This window comes from Hyla sarda, chromosome 8 (assembly GCF_029499605.1).
Source record: "Hyla sarda isolate aHylSar1 chromosome 8, aHylSar1.hap1, whole genome shotgun sequence".
Taxonomy (NCBI): Eukaryota; Metazoa; Chordata; class Amphibia; order Anura; family Hylidae; genus Hyla; species Hyla sarda.
Window position 1 is genome coordinate 145,939,454 of NC_079196.1, and position 25,460 is coordinate 145,964,913.

The 25,460-nt window shown below is 40.9% G+C and overlaps 1 protein-coding gene across 1 annotated transcript in view; it reads left to right on the top strand.

Annotated features, from left to right (window-relative positions):
• TMEFF2 (transmembrane protein with EGF like and two follistatin like domains 2) overlaps positions 1-25,460 on the top strand; it is an 896,284-nt gene that overhangs the window by 738,873 nt on the left and 131,951 nt on the right. The window contains exon 7 of the mRNA XM_056536247.1: positions 488-547. Coding sequence (XP_056392222.1) covers positions 488-547 — 60 coding nt within the window. The remainder of the gene's footprint in view (positions 1-487; positions 548-25,460) is intronic.

Consider the following 25,460-nt stretch of genomic DNA (forward strand, 5'->3'; position numbering starts at 1 on the left):
GGGCTGGAAAAGGTGGATACAGTCCTAGGAGACTCTTTCCTAGGACTGTATCCACCTTTTCCAGCCCACCGGAGCACCTGAAAGCTGAACTAATTTATGCAGGATAAGTTATAAACTGCCGAGCCAAGAAGTTTGTGACGAATCGAATTTACTGTAAGTTCGCTCATCTCTAGTTAGAATATTGTAAAATACTATACATGCACAAGCTTTGGTCCTGGTTTATGGGGAGGGGTAAAACCTTTTCTTTTTTCAATGGTCATAAAGCAGGGATGTACTCTCTCTCTTGCTCTTTACCCTTGTAGTGGAAACCTAAAAATAGAGGCATTTCCATTGATAAAGTCACCTAATACACATCCTATTACTGTATGCATTTCAGGAAAAATAAAATATATGTGTGTCTAATTTAATAACAAAGGTTTCAATAAAATGTGTCTTAGCATCTGTTGATAAAATAAATCCTAATAATGTGGATGCATTATTTTTGTAGAAAACACAACAGCAACAACAAAGTCAGAAGACAGTCATTATGCACGGACAGACTATGCAGGTAGGTGTAATCTTCTTATATTTGGATTATATTATTGTAGAACTGCAGTTATATTATTTGTAACCTTATGCTGTGGGGCATTAGTGCATAAGAACATGCTGTTCTGTACTTAAAAATACATCAAAATATAGTAAAGTACAACATGTTCAGAGCTACATTTTTAGTTATCTGGCTGAATCTTTAGTCAGTGACTAGAGCAAATGGTGGCGAAAATGTTGATTATTGGCAATGTTAAAATCATGTTTTAGTTTTGTAAAGGGTCATCTAGTGTGAGAGGCATGCTCTGCTTTCCATATGATAAAGGGTTGTATGTTTTATGGGGAGCAATCATGGATAATGACAGCTGGCCTGCCGCACTGTGCTATAAATTTACAGTGTTGATTGTAAGAGCATATTCAAAGAGCTCTTGTTGTTTTCTTGTTAGTGAATGTCAATAATTTCTCTGCCATAATGATAGACTGCTGACCCCAAACAGCTGCAAAAGGTAACTGGCTGAGGAATGGTGTAACAGGGGGGAGCCTACATTTCCATTATGTGCTTTATTTTGACGCAGTAAATAAATTAGTCTTCACAACATTAAAAATAAAGGAGATCACAACACGAGAGTAAATGATGGCAGCTAAAAGTCATTGTTTGACAATGTGAGTGGCCTTAAAAAAAAATCATAAACATGATAGTACTCTATCTAGCTGGAGCAGTATCTTCATGAAAAGGGGACATTTTCTGCTTGAGATACCATATATTTGAATAGCATCACTTTACCTGCAACTTGAACCTCCATGCTCACTGATGCTTATGCTATTTGTTGTGGCTTTACAGGTATGTTTACAGCAGAATAGCCACAGATTTTAGCATGGATTTTTTTTTTTTTTTTTACCACTGTGAATTTTGGTGTTGATTATGTTAATGTTGTAGAGAAAATAAAACAATGGCCCTCATTTACTTAGAGTGGAGTGTCAGTTTGTGTTTCTTTTTTGTGATTTCAACCTTTTTTTCACTTGGTATTTACTAATCCATTGCACTTTTCCTGATATTTTTAGTCGCAGGGAAAATTCTGTCGCACGGTAATTTCTGTCACATGGTTCTGTTGCACAGTAATTTCTGTCGCACTGTAAATTCTGTCACAGGCAGGTTTATTTCTGTCGCAGGGTTTCTTCTACAGAAGTACAGATGTGGGAGGTGGGAATCCCAGCAGGGTTTTCCTTGACCTTCCAGTGAATATCTGACTTCGGCACTGGAGCGCTACACGGGCGTGGTGACACAGGAGTCGGATATAGATTCGCAATTGCCTTTTATTGAAAATCATAAAAAGTGGCAATACATGGTAGGACTACACGTTTCTGAGGGGCTCCTTCCTTCCTCAGGTCAGAGTAACAGTGTGTGGATACTGTACTTTATATATACATATTTCCATGAATACATTAACCCATTAAACATTTGAAGTTTGCCTGGTCTGAATGCCATTGGAGGCTGAGTATGACGTCAGCCTTCAGGGTCTATTGGTGGTGTATAGGAATGAATGGGCTAGAACTATAACATTGTGATTTTTAGCCCATTGAAATCAATGGGCCCATTGTGGTCTATTGAGATCTTGCGGCAAACGGGGTAGAAAGCTAAAAAGCAGGGTCCTGGTAGTAACGTGGATGGGTGTGGGTTCAATTCCAGGGTTGATATACAGTGTTGGGATTATACTTTAATTAGTATAGACATATATGGGTCAATTGATCTCCATAGACCACAATGGGCCCATTGATTTCAATGGTCAAAAAATCACAATGTTATAGATCTGACATCATACTCAGCCTCCAATGGCATTCAGACCTGGCAAAGGTCAAATGTTTAATGGGTTAATGTATTCCTGTAAATATGTATATATAAAGTAATGTATCCACACACTGTAACTCAGACCTGAGGAAGGAGGGAGACACATATAGATAGATTAATTAAATGAGCATATATATATATATATATATATATATATATATATATTTATTTATTTATTTTTTTGGGAATCACCATCATTACTGAAACGATAGGAAAAAAAAGTGTTGAAAAGACTCATAAAAATATGTGTTAATAAAGCTAAAACCTTGCTTAAAAATGAAATTGTTCAAAAAAATTTAAAAATTACAAGTAAGAATTGCTTGAAAAAGACGAGGTAGGCAAAGGAGCAAACAGCCAGCGAATTTATTCCGCTTTTTGAAAATGTATACATGCTTTAAAGTGTCGGGTTTTCTTACCAGATAATTCACATGAATTCCAGAGTGATTTTAGGAAAAGACGAGTGATTTTGGCTGAAATGTAGGGAACACGCCCCTTTTACTGAAAACAACGCCCATTTTGTAGGGTTCGTAGGGAGTGATTCATGTTAGTAAATGAGGGCCAATGAATTTAAAATATGCAGTTGCAGATTTTGCTGTGTTTCTGCATCAAGTGATAAGCAACTTTTGACTTTCACTGTAAATTTTGACTTTCACTGTACAATTAATGGGGAAAGTCTGCAATAAATCTGCAGCGTTTGTCACGCCAATGATGACATGATGCAGACTGAGATTCGGCACCGCAGGTCAAGTTATAGGCATATATATATATATATATATATATATATATATATATATATGTCACGATTCGGCTTACAGGTTGTGGATCCACTGTGTCAGCGAGGGATTGGCGTGGACTGTGCCGGTGGACCGGTTCTAAGTGGCTACTGGTGTTCACCAGAGCCCGCCGCAAAGCGGGATGGTCTTGCTGCGGCGGTAGCAACCAGGTCGTATCCACTAGCAACGGCTCAACCTCGCTGACTGCTGAGAAGGCGTGGGACAGAAGGACTAGGCAGAGGCAAGGTCAGACGTAGCAGAAGGTCGGGGCAGGCGGCAAGGTTCGTAGTCAATATGGATAGCAGGAGATCAGGTAACACAGGCTTGGACAACACTAAACGCTTTCACTGGCACAAGGCAACAAGATCCAGCAAGGGAGTGCAGGGGAAGTGAGGTATTATAGCCAGGGAGCAGGTGGAAGCTAATCAGGCTAATTGGGCCAGGCACCAATCATTGGTGCACTGGCCCTTTAAGTCTCAGAGAGCTGGCGCGCGCGCGCCCTAGAGAGCGGAGCCGCGCGCGCCAGCACATGACAGCCGGGGACCGGGACGGGTAAGTGACTTGGGATGCGATTCGCGAGCGGGCGCGTCCCGCTATGCGAATCGCATCCCCGCCGGCAATGTCAGTGCAGCGCTCCCGGTCAGCGGGTCTGACCGGGGCGCTGCAGGGAGAGAGACGCCGTGAGCGCTCCGGGGAGGAGCAGGGACCCGGAGCGCTCGGCGTAACAGTACCCCCCCCCCCCCCCTTAGGTCTCCCCCTTTCTTTGTCCGGCAACTGCTTCACATGGGACGAGGACACCGGGAGTGATTGTAGGGTTTCCTCAAAGGCAGGCAGTACAGCAGGAGTGGGAATGGGGAGGGAGGGCAGAGGGTGAAGCTTGGCACGGGGCAGGGTGTCACCAGGACGGGGGCCATGAGGAGGCAAGGCACAGTCCTGATAAGCCTTGGGGGAACCAGGTGTAGGAGGAGGCACTGAGGCTTGCCTGAAGGGACTGGGAGGGGAGGAGAGGCATTTCTTGTGGCAAGCAGAGTCCCAGTTCTTGATCTCCCCGGTGGTCCAGTCAAGGGTGGGAGAATGAAGCTTGAGCCATGGCAGACCGAGGAGGACCTCAGAGGTGCAGTTGGGAAGGACGAAAAATTCAATCATTTCGTGATGGGGTCCAATGCACATTAAGAGGGGTTTTGTGCGGTAACGCACGGTGCAATCCAATCTAACTCCGTTGACCACGGAAATGTAGAGCGGCTTGACGAGATGGGTCACCGGGATGCAGAACTTATTCACCAAAGAATCCAGAATAAAATTCCCAGAGGCACCAGAGTCCAAGCAGGCCACGGCTGAGAGGGGGGAGTTGGCAGAAGGAGAAATCCGCACGTGCACCGTGAGACGTGGAGAAGCAGACTTCGAACCAAGAGACGCCACACCCACGTGAGCTGGGTGCGTGCGTGCGTTTCCTAGACTTGGAGGACGAATAGGGCAATCCACCAAGAAATGTTCGGTACTGGCACAGTACAGACAAAGATTTTCTTCCCTACGGCGATTCCTCTCTTCCTGGGTCAGGCGAGACCGATCCACTTGCATGGCCTCCTCGGCGGGAGGCCCAGGCGTAGATTGCAAAGGATACTGTGGGAGAGGTGCCCAGAGATCTAGGTCTTTTTCCTGGCGGAGCTCCTGCTGTCTCTCAGAAAAACGCATGTCAATGCGGGTGGCCAAATGGATAAGTTCTTGCAGGTTGGCAGGAATCTCTCGTGCGGCCAGCACATCCTTGATGTTACTGGATAGGCCTTTTTTAAAGGTCGCGCAGAGAGCCTCGTTATTCCAAGATAATTCGGAAGCGAGAGTACGAAATTGGATGGCGTACTCGCCTACTGAAGAATTACCCTGGACCAGGTTCAGCAGGACAGTCTCAGCAGAAGAAGCTCGGGCTGGTTCCTCGAAGACACTACGGACTTCAGCGAAGAAGGACTGGACTGTGGCTGTGGCAGGATCATTGCGGTCCCAGAGCGGTGTGGCCCAAGACAAGGCCTTTCCAGAAAGAAGGCTCACTACGAACGCCACCTTAGACCGTTCTGTAGGAAATAGGTCCGACAACATCTTCATATGCAGGGAACATTGAGACAAAAATCCACGGCAGAGTCTAGAGTCCCCATCAAATTTGTCCGGCAGGGACAAGTGGAGGCTAGGAGCGGCCACTCGCTGCGGAGGAGGTGCAGGAGCTGGCGGAGGAGATGGTTGCTGCTGTAGCAGTGGCAGAAGTTGCTGTAACGTGGCGGTCAACTGCGACAGCTGCTGTCCTTGTTGGGCAATTTGCTGCAATTGCTAAGCGACCACCGTGGTAAGGTCAGCGAGACTTGGCAGCGGCACCTCAGCGGGATCCATGGCCGGTTCTACTGTCACGATTCGGCTTACAGGTTGTGGATCCACTGTGTCAGCGAGGGATTGGCGTGGACCGTGCCGGTGGACCGGTTCTAAGTGGCTACTGGTGTTCACCAGAGCCCGCCGCAAAGCGGGATGGTCAGCTGGTCTGACCGGGGCGCTGCAGGGAGAGAGACGCCGTGAGCGCTCCGGGGAGGAGCAGGGACCCGGAGCGCTCGGCGTAACAATATATGTATATAATTTTTTTTACCCATTGTGTGCAGAAGATTTCTTCTAATCCCATCCACAAATAAAAAAAAATTAAAATGCTTTACTCTCTCTCTGTATCTTTCTGTGTTCTGTTTATGTTATGATAGCTTTGTGTTCTGACATTTCTGTATTTAAGGGTTAATACTAAAGTTCTTCCCATGCTGATTTGAATCTAATTATGGTAGTATGTTATAATTGGTGCCTTTTTGTTTTAGGTTTACATTAGACCTCTTATGGTTTCTTGCAGAATTTTTTTAAATTATACCAATAAGTTTGGGATTTTATGGATGTCCTTTTTTAAACCTTTTCCCTCTTAAACTATAGTAGTACTGTATATTTATGGATAAACAAGCTATTTGATAAATATATCAGCCCAGGTCTACAAACTACAATAACGCGTTATTTATTGTTGTCCTTAGTGGGATTTGAACCCAAGTCCCCAGCACTGCAAGGCAGCATTGCTAACCACTGAGCCACCATGCTGACCTTCAGGGCAGCATGGTGGCTCAGTGGTTAGCAATACTGCCTTGCAGTGCTGGGGACTTGGTTTCAAATCCCACTAAGGACAACTACAAACTACAATGTAAGAAAAGTGACAAATTTGCATAGCAGTTGTAACAAGTCTTGCCCATGAGTCACAGATATGATGAGGTGATGCACCTTCCAGCAGAAAAACCTTCAAAAAATCTGTTCTCCTCCTTTTTGCTTCTAGTTTTACTTTATTGTATCAGATTGTGAATTATTTTCTGGTGCTATTTATAACTGTGCTGTGTGTCGCCTACTGTGGGCCGATGACACATACAGTAGAAATAAAAAGTCTACACACGCTTTTAAAATGCCAGGTTCTTGTGATGTTAAAAAATTAGACAAAGATAAATCATGTTAGCACATTTTGTAACATTTTCTAACACATTATAACCTGGTTACATAAGTTGACACACCATCTTATAACTAAGGATTTGGCTGCGTTCAGGATAAAGCAATCATATTCAAACTCATGTTATATAGAAGTCATTACACACCTGCCATCATTTTGAGTTACAAAAAGAGTCTGGCTGTTCTAATAGGATTTTCTTTACATTTCCATCTTAAAACAAAAGCTATGATCAAAAGAAAGCTTCTAAGGCAATGTTCACATGGTGGAAATTCTGCTATTTCGCTGAAATTCCATTCTGCAAAGCTTGCTGAGGAATTTTTTGCAGTTTTGTGGAATTTCAGCAGAATTTTTGTAGAGATTTCAGTGTGACCAAAAAACAGAATTGTTCCAAAATTCTAATCCCCATTGAGTTCAGTGTGATTCTGCCTGGAATTCTGCTAAATTATCAAAATCCAGAAAGCAGCATTTCAGTGGCAAAATTTCTGTGGGAAAGCAGAATCTCCATTCAATTCAATGAGCAATACATTTTATAGAATTTTGAAGCTGACATTTTTGACAGAATTCCACACAGATATTCCATTGTTTGAGCATAGCCTTTAGCAGCAGAGGGATCTTATTGTTAAAATATATCAGTCAGGAGAAGGGTACAAAAGAATTTCTGAAGCATCAGATACACCAGGGAACACAGAAAAGACAGGCATTATCAAGTATAGAAAATATGTCACAACTAAGTGGAGAACGGGACTCTTCAAACAAACTTGTCAGCTAAACAGACAGCCCCAAAAAGGCAGGTGTAAGATCAGTTCAAGTTAGGGCTGGGAGGTATACCGGTTCATACCGAATGCCAATTTTTTTTTACAAGAGACATTATCAAAAACTGGATGTTCCTCCGAAATTTATGAAAGGATGATATAAAACTGGTCAGAGAGGCTTTCAAAAGGCCTTCTGCAACATTAAATGAACTGCAGGAACTTCTGACAAGTACTGGCTGTGTACTATACAGTATGTGACAATGTCCCACATTCTTCATAGGAATGGGTTATGGGGGAGGGTGACAAGAGGAAACAAAAAAAACTTACAACAAAAAACATACAGGCTTCGCAGAAGTTTACAAAAAACAAACATCAATTCTATCAAAGGCACTTGAGAAATATGTTATGCTTTTATGAAACCAAAGTTTAACTTTTTGGCAATAATTCCAAAAAGTATGTTTGCCCCCAAAAGAAAACTGTACATCACCCAATGAAGACCATACCACAGTGAAGCATGGTGGTGGCAGCATCAGGCTTTTGGGCTGTTTTTCTTCAACTTGAGCTGAGGCCTTAGGCAGGGTGGAGGAAATTATGAAGAGTTACAAATACCAGGCAATTTTTACACCAAAACGTTCAGGCATTTATTGAAAAGCTGAAAATTAAGAGGAAATTCACCTTTCAGCTTGACAACAACCCAAACCACACATCAAAGTCAACAAAACCATGGTGTCACCAGAAAAGGTTAACATTTTAAAATGGTCCAGACTTTAATCCAATTGAACATCTGTGGGGTGATCTAGATTTCAATGTGTAGGTCACAATAAAGGCGGAAAAAGTTTATGTTTGTCACATTCTTTAATATGACAAGAACCTGGTATTTTAAAAGGGTGTGTAGACTTTTATATCCATTAGATTTTTTATTTATCTTGATCAGAATTTACAAAGACACCTAGATTAAGCCCATAAATCTACATAGAATGTTTAAAAATATATAAAATGTACAGGTGCATATTTATATAGGACTGGATTGCGTGAATAAAAGCCTCCTTTCAACACTTGGTTACATATCTCGCCTTTAAAGGGGTACCCCAGTGGAAAACAATTTTTTTTCTAATCAACTGGTGCCCGAAATGTAAACAGATTTGTAAATGACTTCTATTGAAAAATCTTAATCCTTTCAGGACTTATCAGCTGTTGTATACTACAGAGAAAGTTGTATAGCTCTTTCCAGTCTGACCACAGTGCTCTCTACTAAACATCTCTGTCCATGTCAGGAACTGAGGTGTCAGCAGAGAGCACTGTGGTCAGACAGAAAAGAACAACTCAACTTCCTCTGTAGTATACAACAGCTGATACGTACTGGAAGGATTAAGATTTTTAAATGTAAGTAATTTACATACATTCATATTTCTTATGTGTTTAGATACCATTCCTGGTGTTGGCTTACAAACCCTAATGCAAAATACTGCAATGTAATAGTGGCCTTTGTCCTCATTTATTTTAAATTGGACACAATTAAGTTTTAATCAGCCTTACCAATACTTATAGGAGTGGATTGTGTATTGTAAGATTGATATTATTGTTAACAGGGAATGTATTATGAATATTAAAATGGGAAAAATGCTAAAATATAAAGCAAAAAAAAGCCTATAGTGTATTCTCTAGTATAGTAACACAGTGCATGTACATAAAAAGGCAAAAATCCATCAAGTCTAACCTATAATCCTACTGTGTTGATCCAGAGGAAGGTAAAAAAGAAACCTTATGAGACAGATGCCAACTGCCCCATTCCAGGGGGAACAATTCCTTCCTGACAGAAACACATCCAGTCCCCCTTGAAACTTGTTTTGTGAGTCAAAAATTACAACAAAATGTGACAGAGAGTTCCATAGCCTCACTGCTTTTACAGTGAAGACCCCCTATCTGTGATGATGGTGAATCCGTCTTTCCTTAAAGCATAGAGGATGCCCTCTTGTCATGTTTAGTGGCATAGATATAAAAAGATCACTAGAAAGATCTCTGTACTGACCATTCATATATTTTTGCATTATGATAAAATTGCCCCTAAGACGTCTTTTCTCCAACTAAATAACCACAACTTGATAACCTGTCTTGGTCCTGTAATCCTCCCATACCATTGATTACTTTGGTCAACCTCTTTTGCACCTGCTTCAGTTCAGCCCGGCCATTTTCATATACAGTTGTCCAAAATTGGACATCATACTCTGTGTGGTCTGACTAATGATTATACAAGAGCATGTTTTTGTCACGGGCATCTATGCATCTCTTGCTACATCCTGTGACTTTGTTTGCCTTGGCAACAGCTGCCTGGCACAAGGCACTAAAGTTGAGCTTACGCTTAATCAGTCTTTTCAATAGACGTTTTACCTAGCATTGTATAATTTACCACATAATTGTACATGTTGTTTTTACAGTCCAAGAGCATAGCTTTACATTTATCCACATTAAACTTTATTTGCCATTAGCTTCCCCAGATCCCTTTGTAATATTATGTTATCCTCCTCTGTAATGGTATTTGGCTGAAGCAGCAAGTGTTGTAACAATGGCAGGGCCAATCAAATTAGATCTCCGCCTCTACGCCCTTCTCAGGTGGATATAAATTCCCAGCTACCCTGTCATTTCCTGCCTGTGTTCAAATCCCTCTGCACTAGCTTTTATATGGCCCATAGCTTGTTCTATTCTGTGTATTCTGACCTCGGATTGTTACACATTTATTTTCAGCTTAGTGATATGGTACATTTGCTGCTATGTTGGTTTGCACCTATCCACTGTGTTTTGTATATTTTTGTGCCAGTTAACCTTTTTATTTATTTTATTTTATTTTTTTTGTCCTGACCAGTTTTGCACTTACTAAGTACATGGATATTCAAGTGGACAGGGAAAGTGTCTGAGGGTGAGCACAAGGCTGCACATGTCCCTGCCCTACGTGACACTTGCCTTAATTCAGATACACAACATCCACAGCTTCACCCAGATTTAATCTATAACTGACCTCCCATAGAAGCTGATGAGATTAGTCTGAAAGGATTTATCCAACATAAAACCATGTTGGATAATGTGTTACAAGGTTACTTTCATTAAGATACTCCAGAATAGCATGTTTTAAAAAACCCTGAAAATTGTTTTACCCACAACAGATGTTAAACTAACCACTTTCCCTCCCCCCCCCCATTTTTTTGAATATTGGCACCATATTTGCTAATCACCAGTTTTGTAGAACAATCCCTGTCATTATAAAATCTTTAAATATTTGTTCATACAATGGAATTTCCATGCAGAAATCTGCAGAGATTCCACAGCAGCAAAGTTCCATTGTTCCCAGAGAAGAATTTCTGCATCAGAAACACGTCTATTCTTTCAGCGGACTCCACACGGTAATGCATTGCCTTCTATGAGATGGTGCATTTCAGAGCGGTCCTAGCGCCGCATGTTCTGCCAGCGCTCCATTTCGGGTGAATGGTTGCCATCTAGGCTTGGGGATTTGTGTAAGTTAATGTTTTTAAGGCTTGGCCACATTTCTTCTTGGGTTAACCAGATGAGATAAGTTGGAGAATTCATATTATTCCAACTCATGATGTCTGATTTCCTGTGTAAATATTAAGTATATCTATACATGTCTCTTTTTGTCATAACCTATCTACTTTTTAGCAGGTCCAAACGTACAGATCTTTTGTCCTATTGCACAGGGTGGTGTCAGCCTGATCCTCCAATAATTGCCTTGTGTAGTAGGGCCCTATGTCTCATCTGCTATTTTCTATGGCAAATCCATAAAGTCTGAATAAAGATAAGAAATCGCCTCCTAAAATCCACCATGGCTAGTCTAAAGAAATAGAAGTGTAAGCTAAGAAGTTGCTTGATAGAATAGATTGAGATGAGAACTAGAAGGAGTAGAACTTCAAATTGTTCTTTGAGCAGAAAGCTTCAGCCCATTTTGTTCGTAATAAGATCTCTTTCCAGGTCAGCACACTTGAGTCATGCACTTTATTGTACAGGACATCATGAAAGTTCCATATATTTTGGAGTAATATAAGAAAAGTAAAATAAATGATGAGTTTCTTTGAAGCTTTAACCTATAATCTTTTGCCATTCAGTACTTTAGTGAACAATGTATTAACATAGAGGAATAGCAGCCTTGAGAATCTAATCCTACATCTTCCTTTCTGTGCATTAGTGTTGGCATCAAATGTAATGCCTTGTTTTAATTAATGCAGTGCTGTTAAGTTGATATACTGTATTTAAGCCATGTTACCCATGGCTGATTGATTTTATTGAGGCTATGAAAATGGAGGATATGACAAGAGTGCACCGTGGCATTTTGACAATCATTAGGCAGCTGACAGAAATGCTGAATTTCATTCCAGTAAAAAATAAACCTTGGCACCTATTCTATATTGATAGGTTCCAGTGGTGTTTAAAGTGTAGCATAGGTGCAGACAACAGCATAGGAGCAGTAATATGCCGTTATGTCTATATTTGTGAGAGTGCTCATGATGAACATAAAGGAGGTGCTTATTTAGAAAGGGATTGTTTAGAATTGTAAAGAGAACCTCTAACCAGCAGTCTTAGTATAGCATACTGTAGGTAAAAAAAAATGTATGACACTCATACCCATATTTTGTAAATGTGTAAAATATTTCTCCCAATAATATACTTTTATTCTGCCATGCTGAGAGTCTGCACAGTTCCTAGCAAGCCTCTTGCTCTGTGACTGACATACCTCCCTGCATGTGACATTAACCCAGGCTGCACGGAAACACTGGCGTTTGGATGCTAGTCACTGAGCAGGAGGCATTTAGGGCTGTGCTGGGCTGGAGATTTTATTCGGCAATAGGCCATTCTTTCCTTCTCCCATCCCATTTATTTAGACAGATCACCAATATTGAGACAGAGAGCTTCCTTACTTTCTATATTTTAGGGATATCTACAGGCGATCTAGTAATAAATCCCACAGCGGAGCCGTCCTTTTCACAACATTAACTCCGTCTAGGAGTAGGGGATAGTAGGACTTTTTTTTTTTTAACACAGGAAATACTAGGTAGAGGTTGCTCCATCAAGGCCTTTCTTTATATCCCTAAGGCGTTCCCCCCAAACCCCCTCCCTTCATTCACCGTTTTGTGCCTATAATACCCTTGTATTCACATTCTTATCTTTATGTAAGACTCCAAAACCAGGAGCATTGCTACATTTGCATAACACAGATCCACCCATATAAACATTGTCTGTGTTTTTATTGTTTGTTGCAGTCATTTTAAGAATTATACCTTTGACATTGATGATTATTGTTTTAATTGTAGAAATATGGGTTATAATTTAGTGCTTTTCTGTGATCTCTGCATTCTTATTATATTTAGCATTCCAATATGACAGTAACATATTAGAAAAAGCTGCATCTGGATCCTTGCTCTATAGATGGGTATCTAGCTTGGCCTGAGGGGTCTAAACTTCCCCAGGATGCACTGAAAGCTCCCATTTTAGAAATCAGACAAAAAACTGTCATTTTAAAAGATTTTTAAAAAACCTGCATGGTTTTGTAAGATTAACGCTTCAGAGTGTTATAAAGTAATATTAGTGCTTTCACAACTGTTATGGAGCCCCAAAGAGCCCCCTACATGCTACACTCTTTTTTTCCAGGGTGTGTTACCAAAGCCGGCCTCTTTTCCAGTAGTTCGCACATAGGTACTTCCATGTTTTTATTTGTCAGGCCAACCACTGCACAGAACTTACTTCTCTTTGTTATGCTATAGCATAGTGCTGATGTAATTGTCCTACTATAAATGGCATGTGGGCAGGGGAAGGGAATTATTGATTCAGTGAACAGAAGTGAACAGAAATTAACCACTTAAGGACCAAGGACATACCGGTACGTCCTGAGTCCTTTCCCTTTCTAGAACGCAGGGCCACAATGTGGCCCCGGGTCATAGCGGGTCGGGCCCGGCCTCTAACAACGGCCGGGACCTGTGGCTAATAGCGCGCGGCAATGATCGCGGTGCCGCGCACTATTAACCCTTTAGACGCAGCATTCAAAGTTGACCGCCACGTCTAAAGTGAAAGTAAATCACTCCCGGTTAGCTCAGGGGGCTGTTGGGGATGTCCGCGGCGATATCGCGGCATCCCCAACAGCTGTAGGACACGAGGAGGGTCTCCTACCTTGTCTCCTGGTGTCCGATCGCCGAATGACTGCTCAGTGCCTGAGATCCAGGCATGAGCAGTCAAGTAGCAGAATCATTGATCACTGGTTTCCTATGAGAAACCAGTGATCAATGTAAAAGATCAGTGTGTGCAGTGTTATAGCCCCTATGGGAGCTTTAACATTGCAAAAAAAAAAGTGAAAAAAAAAGTGAATAAAGATCATTTAACACCTCCCCTATTCAAAAAAAAGATAAACAGTGTAAATAAAAATAAACATATGTGGTATCGACGCGTGTGGTAATGTCCGAATTATAAAAATCTATAATTGATCAAACCGCACAGTCAATGGCATACGCGCAAAAAAATTGAAAAAAAATGAAAAAAAAAGCTATCAACAAGTCCGATCAATACAAAAATGGTCCCGCTAAAAACTGCAGATCACGGCGCAAAAAATTAGCCCTCATACTGCCCCATATGTGGAAAAATAAAAAAGTTATAGGGGTCAAAATGGCATTTTTTTTTTTTCAATTTTCTCTCACTATGATTTTTTTTCCCGTTTCGCTGTAGATTTTTGGGTAAAATGACTGATGTCATTACAAAGTAGAATTGGTGGCACAAAAAAGAAGCCATCATATGGATTTTTAAGTGCAAAATTGAAAGAGCTATGATTTTTTTAAGGTAAGGAGGAAAAAATGAAAGTGCAAAAACGGAAAACGCCTTGGTCCTTAAAGGGGTTGGGCGCTGCCCTGCCTTTCAGAGCTCCGCACGCAGCGTCCGGAAGTTCATTACTCTGAACGCTGTGTGCGGGCTTCCGTGTTTGCGGCCTTCGGGCGTGACGTTACACCCGCCCCCCTTGTGATGTCACGCCAGCCCCCTCTACCAAAGTCTATGGGAAGGGGGTGTGACAGCGGTCGCGCCCCCTTCCCATAGACTTTCATTGAGGGGGCGGGCGTGACGTAACGAGGGGGCCGGGCGTGACATCACGCCCGGCAGCCGCGAACACGGAAGCCCGCACGCAGCGTGCGGAGCTCCGAAAGGAAGGGCAGTGCACAACCCCTTTAAGGGGTTAAGAAAACAGTGTCAGCACAACAAGAAAGGGATTACACTAAGCACAGAAATGCTGCTCCTGAGATGAGAAGAAAACCTTGATTTACCTTTCAAGAACAGGGAAGACCCTTAAAAGGCAGAGACAGCCTTTGTCCACAGTGCCCAACATTATCAAGAAGTTTGCAACCCATGGCACTGCAGCTAACCTCCCTGGGCGTGGACAGAAAAGAAAAATTGATGAAAAGTGTCAACGCAGGATAGTCCGGATGGTGGTGGATAAGCAGCCTCAAACAAGTTCCAAAGAAATTCAAGCTGTCCTGCAGGCTCAGGGAGCATCAGTGTCAGAGTGAACTATCCGTCAACATTTAAATGGAATGAAACGCTATGGCAGGAGACACAGGAGGACCCCACTGCTAACACAAAGACATAATAAACCAAGACTTAATTTTGCCAAAATGAATTTGAGTAAGCCAAAATCCTTCTGGGGAAAATGTGGACAGATGAGACCAAGATAGAGCTTTTTGGTAAAGCACATCATTCTACTGTTTACCAAAAATGGAATGAGGCCTACAAAGAAAAGAACTCAGTACCTACAGTGAAATATGGTGGAGGTTCAATGATGTTTTGGGGTTGTTTTGCTGCTTCTGGCACTGGGTGTCTTGAATGTGTGCAAGGCATCATGAAATCTGAGGATTACCAATGGATTTGGGGTCACACTGTACAGCCCAGTGTCAGAAAGCTAGGTTTGCGTCCAAGATCTTGGGTCCAGCAGGAAAATGACCCCAAACATACATCAAAAAGCACCCAGAGATGGAAGGCAACAAAGTGCTAGAGAGTTCTGAAGTGGTCAGCAATGAGTCCAGATCCAAATCCCATTGAACACCTGTGGAAAGTTCTTAAAATTGCTATTGAGAAAAGGCACCCTTCCTATAAGAGAGACCTGGAGCAGTTTGCAAAGAAAGAGTGGTCCAACATTCTGGCTGAGAGGTGTAAGAAGCTTATTGATAGTTATAGTAAGAGATTGATTTCAGTTATTTTTTTCCAAATATTAAATAAAGGGTGGCAATAATTTTGTCCAGCCCATTTTTGGAGTTTGGTGTGACATTATGTCCAATTTGCTTTTTTTTCCTCCCTCTTTTGGTTTAGCTTCAATACACACAAAGGAAATAAACATGTGTATAGCAAAACATGTGTTACTGCAATTTTTTTCTGTGAGAAATACTTAATTTTCTTGAAAAATTCAGGGGTGCCAACACTCACAGCCATGACTGTAGCATAGCTTAGCCCTTCCCCTGCTTTCAGTGTTTCATCATGATTTTTCTGTTATTAAAGAGGAAATTTCCCTAACCACAACAGAAGCAGATTGTAGGGAAATTAGACACCTATTAGCCAAGACTTAAGTGTTTTTTTTCTGAGGTAAGCAGTAATTTCTGACACATAAATTGACAAAAATGTTATCATACAAACTGGCATCAAATAGAGGGACATTGTTTGAAACAAAAGGGACTATTTAAAAACCCACAATCTGACAAAGCCTAGATGGCTTTACATTCACGTGCTGTAAAATGTTTCTGCTTTTTAGGACTCCTAGGAACTCTTCCCTCAGCCTTTATAGAAGCTTCTGCATAGAAACTAGTTGGGGAGTATTTCATGTAACCAATGATCCACTCATTTTATACAGGATTTGTAAATGTTACATGTCTTACATGACGAATATTAGAATTATGGCCTATAAGATGAATAAGGGCTTATATGGGCACTGTCAGATACAAAAACGTTTGATAGGTTGTAAAGCATGCAATACCAATAGGTTTTGCAATTGCTTTCATTAGAAAATTTTCAGTATTTCAGACTGAAAACTCCAGTCAAACAACTGCCCCCCCTGCCTGCTTGGACACATACTAGTCCTGCTGTGTCCATGCATCATCACCTATGTCATGGACACACTTCCTTGATTGACAGCTGTGAGTGCAGGGCTCACAGCTGGAGGAAAAATCCTCCCACTGTCAGCTTGTGTCCCGCTACTGTCAGTGAGGACAAGCTGGGAGTTGTAGTTTTGCTAATGCTAGTGCAGATGTGAGCAGACAGCATACTGAGGGAGGGGGCGGAGACCTGTACAGTGAGGCCACACCCCCTCCCTTTGAGAGGAATTCAGACTAGGGACCTAAATTAAAAGTGTAATAAAAAAATAAATAAAGGTGCTAGACACATAAGAATTAGATGTACATGGTCAGGATTAAGTACTGAGTGATATATATTAAAAAAAAGTTTTTTTTGTTGGATCTGACGGGTACGCTTTAAGTAGGATCCTCATCCCTCATGTAACAAAAAAGAATACTTGGCACTCAAAATAAAGATATGCATGACTTTTTATTAGCAATCTAAGATACAGAAATATATGTAATGTTTAGGTCAAACTGACCTTCACCACCAGTAACCATAGGTTGCACATTGCATTACATTATTCCTACTGCATGGCGACAGGCCATTTTGTCTTTTTTTGCTTTCCTGACCTCCACAGCAATCTGTTATCTGATGAAGGTCAGTTTGACCGAAACAATATATATATATATATATATATATATATATATATATATATATATATTTCTGTGTCTTGGATTGCTAATTAAAAGTCAAGCATATTGTTATTTTGAGAATTTATGTATTATATGTCTGTAGCACTTCTTTGTATGCTGTATTGGAAGGAATGGTTTTGCAATAATGGCCAGCATTATTGCTGGTAGTCTGGATATAAAAGGACTAGGAACACTGTATTGTCCCTTTAAAATGGTTTATTTTATATACACACAGGCAACTCATTTCTGGTCCGCACTGGACCCTTCGTCAGGCAAAGTGTATGTGACTAGACAAGACAGTGAAGTTAAAATACATTCAGTACACATATGCAAAGGTTACGTTCATTATGGCATTCTGCATTATTATAGACAACATATTTGTATAAAGGTGAATGAATGAAAACACTATTTTTTTCAACAGCTTTAACAATTAATTAAAAATTAGACCCAATAGTCCTATGCAATTTAATATATAGTCTGTAGTCAGTGAGGGGTGCATACATAGAGTGTATGGACGGGTATTGCACATTTTTGTGTTGGAAGCGCCATAAAGTTGTGGCGGAGTTCAAAAGAGGCAGAGCTAATGCACCCTTTCCATTGGACAATGAGGAGGAGCATTATTTTTAGTGTGCCCATACACTGTGGATGAGGGTCCATAGTTTTAGCGGAGGGGAAGGAACCCCCCTGTGTTATTGCTCAACAGTTATTAGGGAGTGATATATAGATGTGGCCACGTTCAAAAGGGGTGGAGCTAATGCTCACGTCTTGAAGTGGAAGACGCGAGTGTTTGTATGGGTGCTATAATGGCAGTAGCGGATCGCCAAAGGGGCGGATCCTATTCGAACGGAGCGACAGAACGCTATAGAGGCTGTAGCACTGTGTAAATGGGGTGGACATTGACAACGGTACACTACCCAGATGTCTGACAACCCACAGGATAAGATGCATTGATATGTAGTGTTGATACATGAGTATAGAGTGGTATTACTTTCTTTATTTTAACTCAAAAGGAATTAGAAACAGGGGGGACTTTTGTAATGCCAATGGACTTGCTGTTTTTTTCAGGCATTACGGTGTATTATTCCCAGTACGGGGGGTCACTAAATATAGCGCATAGCGAACGCTTGTGGAATAAACAAACTCAGCGCTTGTTGAGTGGACACACTTCATAAGGATAATAGATTGATTAGTTGATATGTGTTTTTTCCTTAGGGTATAGGCGAAGAATTGGGCATAAGTTTAGGGCATAATACCAAGTTCAGAGTTTTTTACACAGTGGTACACCTAATAAGGCACAGGGATGTGCATCAGTAGATAGCATCAATGTATTATTGAAATTATTATTATATATGTCAATTACAATTAATTACAATTAATTAGGATGTGAATAATAAATACATATTCTGTGCATAATTACGTTTACTAATCTATGAAAAAACACAAAAAAATTGGTGTATTTCCACTCTTAAAGCAACATTGCTGACAAATCCTATCATGGATACTTCAGTTCAGATAATGAGTATCAAGATCAATGCCTAAACCTCTCTTTTAGCTTAAAGTATTCATTGTTAGCCATTCTGAATTCTAATATTATTCTGTTTCCTTCCAGGATTACTATTCAGTACTAACGTTATGTTTGCCTTTACATTCTTTTTCTTTAATATAGCAAATGTATCTAGGATTATATTTAACATTTTGCCTTTAAGTCCTTTTCAGTGTAAATAGTAGGATGGATGCATGTGTTCTATATTGTATATACTCAGAGATAATTATTAGGATTCACAAAAAGGTAAAGCAAATATTTAGTAGGAAGATCTCACAACATCCCAATTAGCAATCCTGGCATCATAAAGGTGCCATCTCTACAGAGGAAAATCTGTGAAACTTTTTGATGTCAGTTCAAAGAATAATTTACTTTTGAGAGAACGAAACAAAGTTAACAAAAACAATGTCCATCTCCTGCCAAAAACTACTAGATAATATTTATTAATTTATTATTTTAATTGCTTCTTCTCTTTTGTTTTGCCAATGTATAATTAAGTTCAGTCACCTGTACAGAGATTCAATTTATTTATACTTTAACATTAAAAAGCCTTGGTAGACATTTTAAAACGATATTAGTTCTCAAATGGCCTCATACTTCTCTATTACTTCACTGGATTCATTAATGAATTGAAAGACTGTAAACAAATGTATGGTTCATTTATATAATAAATGACTTTAGTTTCCTGGTGGATGAAAGTGTGACAATAGCTGTCCAGTTTGCCTTCGAGCATTTAAATTGAAATTGTTGTATATCTGTCCTAATAATTTAATCTGGATGGAATAAATAAACTGTAATTGTGAGCACAAGCTTGTACTCCCAGTGCTGGCATCTACAGAGGAATAAATTATACTCAGGACAAAGCCACAATGGCCTTAGCAATTTTCCTGAACTATTTAAGATCAGAAAATAAATTACTGTATGTCAAATTCCCTGAGTGTTTTTAGTTTTTTTTCCCATTTTCATATTCAGCAACAAGTTAATGATAGGCATAAGATCCCTCTCTTTATGACATGGAAACAATGTGTGTTTGCAAGTGTAGATATTTGTAACAGTGGTTTATAATGGCTTTTCATAGAATTACTTTTTAAGAAAGTAGAAATACAGTGGTCCCTCAACATATGATGGTAATCCGTTCCAAATGGACCATCGTTTGTTGAAACCGTCGTATGTTGAGGAATCCGTGCAATGTAAAGTATAGGACAGTGGTCTACAACCTGTGGACCTCCAGGTGTTGCAAAACTACAACACCCAGCATGCCCGGACAGCCAACGGCTGTCCGGGCATGCTGGGAGTTGTAGTTTTGCAATATCTGTAGGTCCGCAAGTTGAAGACCACTGGTATTGGAGGTTATACTCACGTGTCCCCGCCGCTCCGGACAGTCACCGCTTGTCACCGCTCGTCACCGCTGCCCTGGATGTCGCCTTCCATCGCTGTCGCCGTGTCCGTGGGGTGTCCCTGGCATCCTCGCTCTCTGTCACCGTCATCACGTCGCTACGCACGCCGCTCCTATTGGATGACGGTGGATGGCGCAGCGACGTGGTGACGACGATGGAGAGCGCCGACAATGCAGGGGATCCCAAAGAGGACGTGCCGGAGCCCTGAGGACAGGTAAGTGATCGTCAGCGGACCACACGGGGGACCGTAAATGGCAGAATCCGGTGGCAGCTGAAGCAGTCTGCGCTGCCGGATAGCCATTTATGCGATGGCCCCGACATACAAAAGCATCGTATGTTGATGCTGCCTTCAAAATGCGATGGCCTCTGACAGGCCATCGTATGTTTAAATGATCGTAGGTCGGGGTTTACTGTATAGGCCGACATTTATCATTGTCTTTAGACAGTTTTTTTGTGTCTACAAAAGGCGCAAAACAAGTGCAAGCAGGGTTTATTAGCGCCTTTTTTGCACCTTTTGGTTTACACATTTCTGCTGATTTTGAGTTGCAATCCACTGATTTTGGCAATACACATGATATGAAAGGGTTTTTTGAACTGCGCCTTTTTGTGAAAAGGCTCAAAAAAGGCGCAAAGGCACTGGAAAGTCTCTAAAACTACACCAGCCCAGACTTAGCTTAGCTTTTTGGTGTATGTGAAGAAAGAAATTTCAGAAAATGTGACCTGCACAAAATTTATCAAGTGCTCTGTGACCATTTAATAAATTTGGTTCTCCTACACATTACCAGCACACAAAAAAAGGTGTAGACAAAATGGTTCACTTACACCTACAATGAAAAATGCCGGCCATAGTCTGTTTGTGTATGGTTTTTTACAGGTATCTAATTTATGCTCTAGTTGACCTGCAGATAAAAACATGAAAATTGTCTTTGTTAAAAAAAAAATAAAACTTTTGTTGCCCTATTATGGACTCATGGGCTGATGTATTGGCACCTAGTGACAGTTAAAGGAAATCTGTTAGTTTCACCTGCACTAACCTGTCAGCACAGACAGGTGGTGCAGGTGACATTGATGACAACCATATTTATCTGGTCCCGTTTCGTGTTCTGGTTCTCTCGCTATCGTCTTTGATATCTTCCGTTCCAGGGCTGACTTGGAGCATGGGCAGAGCTTCCTGACATCCCCGCTGCTGCTTCTCTGCTTGGTCCCGCTGCTAGCAAACAGCAGCAGTGACATCAGAAAGCTCCGCCTATACTACAAGTTGGCCCCGGAATGGAAGATACTGAAGATGATAGCTGGAGAACCGGAGCACGGAACGGGACCAGGTATGTACTGTACTGACAGGTTAGTGCAGGTGTAACTGATGACAGATTTCCTTTAAGAATTTAGAAGGAACATGCCTTATCCATGGTAGATAGGAACATTAATTCTGTTTCTAACTTTTTAGAGCTGCAAGGTTGTATGTAAGGGCTGTAACAGACCAGGTTTTTATAACAAATGCCAATCTCCTAGATCGGCAAAGTTTATTGGGCCTTTCCTCAAACATCTTGAAGTCTACATGAATGATTACTGGATTGTTTCTGGGACCCTTTCTTTCCATCATTTGTCAGCCACACATTACTTATTACATGAGGAGATGTGCAGCCAACAAACAAGGACTTTTTAGCACTATAAAATGATGCAATCGGCTCATGAACAAGCACTTGCTCATCTCTCAGCTGGTCGCTGGCCTTATTACACTGGTCAGTATTGGCCTGTGTAGCCTATTTGGCTAGTTATATATGTATGTTTTACTTAGTAACTTACAATATTGAGATAAGATTAGAAGGAGAGTTAAAGGGGTATTCCAGGAAAAAAATATTTTTTTTTTACATCAACAGGCTCCAGAAAGTTAAACAGATTTGTAAATTACTTCTATTAAAAAATCGTAATCCTTCCAATAATTATTAGATGCTGAAGTGGAGATGTTCTTATCTGTCTGGCAACAGTGCTCTCTGCTGACATCTCTGCTTGTCTCGGGAACTTGAGTAGAATAGGTTAGCTATGGGGATTTTGCTTCTACTCTGGACAGTTCCCGAGACAGGTGTCATCAGAGAGCACTTAGACAGAAAAGAACAACTTAATTTCAACAGCTCAAAAGTCCAGAAAGGATTAAGATTTTGTAATAGAAGTAATTTACAAATCTGTTTAACTTTATGGAGCCAGTTGATTTTCCTGAAGTTTTTTCCTGGATAACTCCTTTAAAGGGGAGTTCTTTCCAGTCTGACCACAGTGCTCTCTGCAGACACCCCTGTCCATATCAGGAACTGTCCAGAGTACAAGCAAATCTCCATAGCAAACCTATCCTGCTTTGGACAGTTCCTGATACGGACAGAGGTGTCAGCAGAGAGCACTGTGGTCAGACTGAAAATAACTACAGAAAGAAATACAACTTCTTCTGTAGTATACAGCAGCTGATAAGTACTGAAAGGATTAAGATTTTTGAATAGAAGTAATTTACAAATCTCTATAACTTTCTGGAGCCAGTTGATTTGAAAAAATAGTTTTCCACTGGAATACCCCTTTAAGGCGGGACAAAGAAGAAGAGGTATAGAAGGTGTTGTGAGGAGTTCACAATGTTCTGTTTTATAGTCATACATTAAATAAGGTGTGGCCAACTTTATGGGACAAGTCTAAGGCACAAAACAATCTGTGTCTACAGACTCCTGAGATGTAAATTCAGAATAACAATTATCACTCATATATATAAAAAAAAATGTCACATTTATTAACAGTATGTTGTAGAACTTCCACCTCACATAGATTCAACAAAAATGCTTCAGTCGAGTAAAGTTGTTCAAAGTACTGGGGTATTCCACGATTGACAAAAAGACTTAATGCACCAAGAAGGAGTTGTTGGAACTGGGTGAAATTTTTATTTATGTGTGAATTTAATAATGATATATGTAGGAGATTGCAACATTACAGCTAAAAAAAATATGTTTATTAGGGAAAATTGTACAATTGAACTGTAATACCCTGTTGTTCCGCCTCTAGGTCCTATGTGGCATCCTGCAGCACATTTGCCCACAGATGTTGCAGCTAGGCTTGTTGGAAGCCTTACAATGAGAGGAAAATGTGTCTTTAGAAATTGTTAAACATGTTTCCAAGCTATTGTTGTCCCTTGTATCCTTACTTGGTAATATGAACTGTTGGATGTGATGGCTCCCCAGATTATCACACCAGCAACTGGGGAAGTGTTGCCCACCACAGTAAAGGTGGGATTGAAGTGCTCAGCATGAGGCCTTCATACCCAAACCCAACTGTTGTTGCATCCCAAAAATAACCATTGGATTCATTGCTAAAGACTATAAAGTCAATTTGGTATAAAGACCATCCTCTTTTTCTCAGATCAATGATGTGCCCCTATTCAAAGTCTGTCAACTGGATAAAATGTCTTTGAGAGAATCATGAAGGTATGTTTAGCAGTCAATGATCTCTTACCAATAGGTACACTACCAAAAAATAGCCAGCACTTTTTCTTTCTCTTGTGGAAAGATCCACTGTCTATTCAGACCACAGTAATTTGTACAACTGCGTGAGACATAACTACATTCTGAAGTTTGCCGCAATCCGACATTTGTATCTGGGTGCACTCTTCTTTGTTTTCAACCTTATAAACTATGTAAAGCTCCTTTCATACTATACTGTTGCTCCGTTACAAAGAGCCGTTATAATGTTCCCTTCAGAAAACCCTTAAAAACGGCCGTTAAAAAATCCCATTCATGTTTATGGGATATTTTGATTATCCATTCTCACCCGTTATAGCCCATTATGAATAATGGCCATTATTTGTGACGGGAGAAAAATTAGTGTAACGTTTTTTCTCCCGTCAAAAATAACGTCTATTATTCATAATGGGTGAGACAGATAATCAAAAAATCCCATAGACATGATGGGGATTTTTTTTAACGGACATTTTTAAGGGTTTTCTTAACGGGACATTGTAATGGGTCTTTGTAATAAAGCAACAGTATAGTGTGAAAGGAGCCTTATTTGTGAGTGTACATGACATTTAAGACTAAGGAGGTCATTTCTTAACATGAGCGGCTTGTTTTGCGTTGCCTTTGCAGTGCACTAATGTGCACCAGGCACAGCTGGTTGGCATTTATTAAAGGGGTTATCCAACATAAGGTGACTTTAGTACTTACCTGCCAGACAGCAATGGACATGCTTAGAAAGGATCTGTGCTTTTTTGGGGGCTAAATGGCTCTGTTGTGAGTTCACTGCAACACTTTTTTTTTTTTTTTTTTGTGAAATAGCTATTTCCTGTGGGATTTCTCTCCCTCCAACTATAAGTTCCAGGATCCCTTGTTTGTAAGTGTGAGGTCACTTTTCCCACTCACATAAGTACAGCTGAGATCCCTTCCATGCAAGCTGTGCTTAAAACTACAATTCCCTGTAGCGCTGTGGAGAATGATTTCCCTCCCACCCAGTGGTTACTCCACCCATTGAAGCACAGACAAGCTCCCTTTCATCACCGGACTAATGATTTAAAGTCTCAGGCCCCACTACAGGGAAAACCTGAGACAACATTCATTTTGTATGCTGCTAAAAATGAACATTGTGTCACGTATAGGCAGGGAAGGAGTGCACACTATTCTCACCCACTCCCCTATCCCTGCCTAATTACGTATCTGCCCTAGGCAATGGGTCCGTAACCACGGTGACAGTCGCTCCCTAGACAAGTGAGGGACATAATAGTCAAAACAATAAAATGCAATAATACAGACTCAGGTCAAGGAACAGTAGAGAACAGACAGACTAAAAGCAAAACTAACACACTCACACAAAGTCAATGTCACCTATCCGCGTCAAAAGCCAGGAGTTATCAGAGTACAAAATTGCTAATACCAGAGAAAAGAGTCAGAGAGCGGAGCCAAAGGGTCAAAATGCCAGATATTACAGAAACAGTAGAAAGCTAGCTAGGAGTACAAACTGAGCTCTTTAGCAGGCAAAGACTGGGAGTAGACTGCAGCTTAAATAGGTCCAGACCAGGTGTTCAATCAAGGTCAGCAGACAGGCGTAACCAAAGCAGCAAGACTAAACGAAGCTCTCAGTGCAAGTTAACCTTGCGGTTCCTTACACATTGGGGCAAAAATCACATAAGAATTTAGAGACCAGCCATGAAACACAGGTGCAGACACTACAGTGGTCCCTCAACATACGATGGTAAAGCATTCCAAACGAACCATCGTTTGTTGAAACCATCATATGTTGACTGATCCGTGCAATGTAAAGTATAGGACGTAACACTCACCTGTCCACCCCGCTCCGGACCCGTCACCGCTGGCCTGGATGTTGCCCTCCATCGCT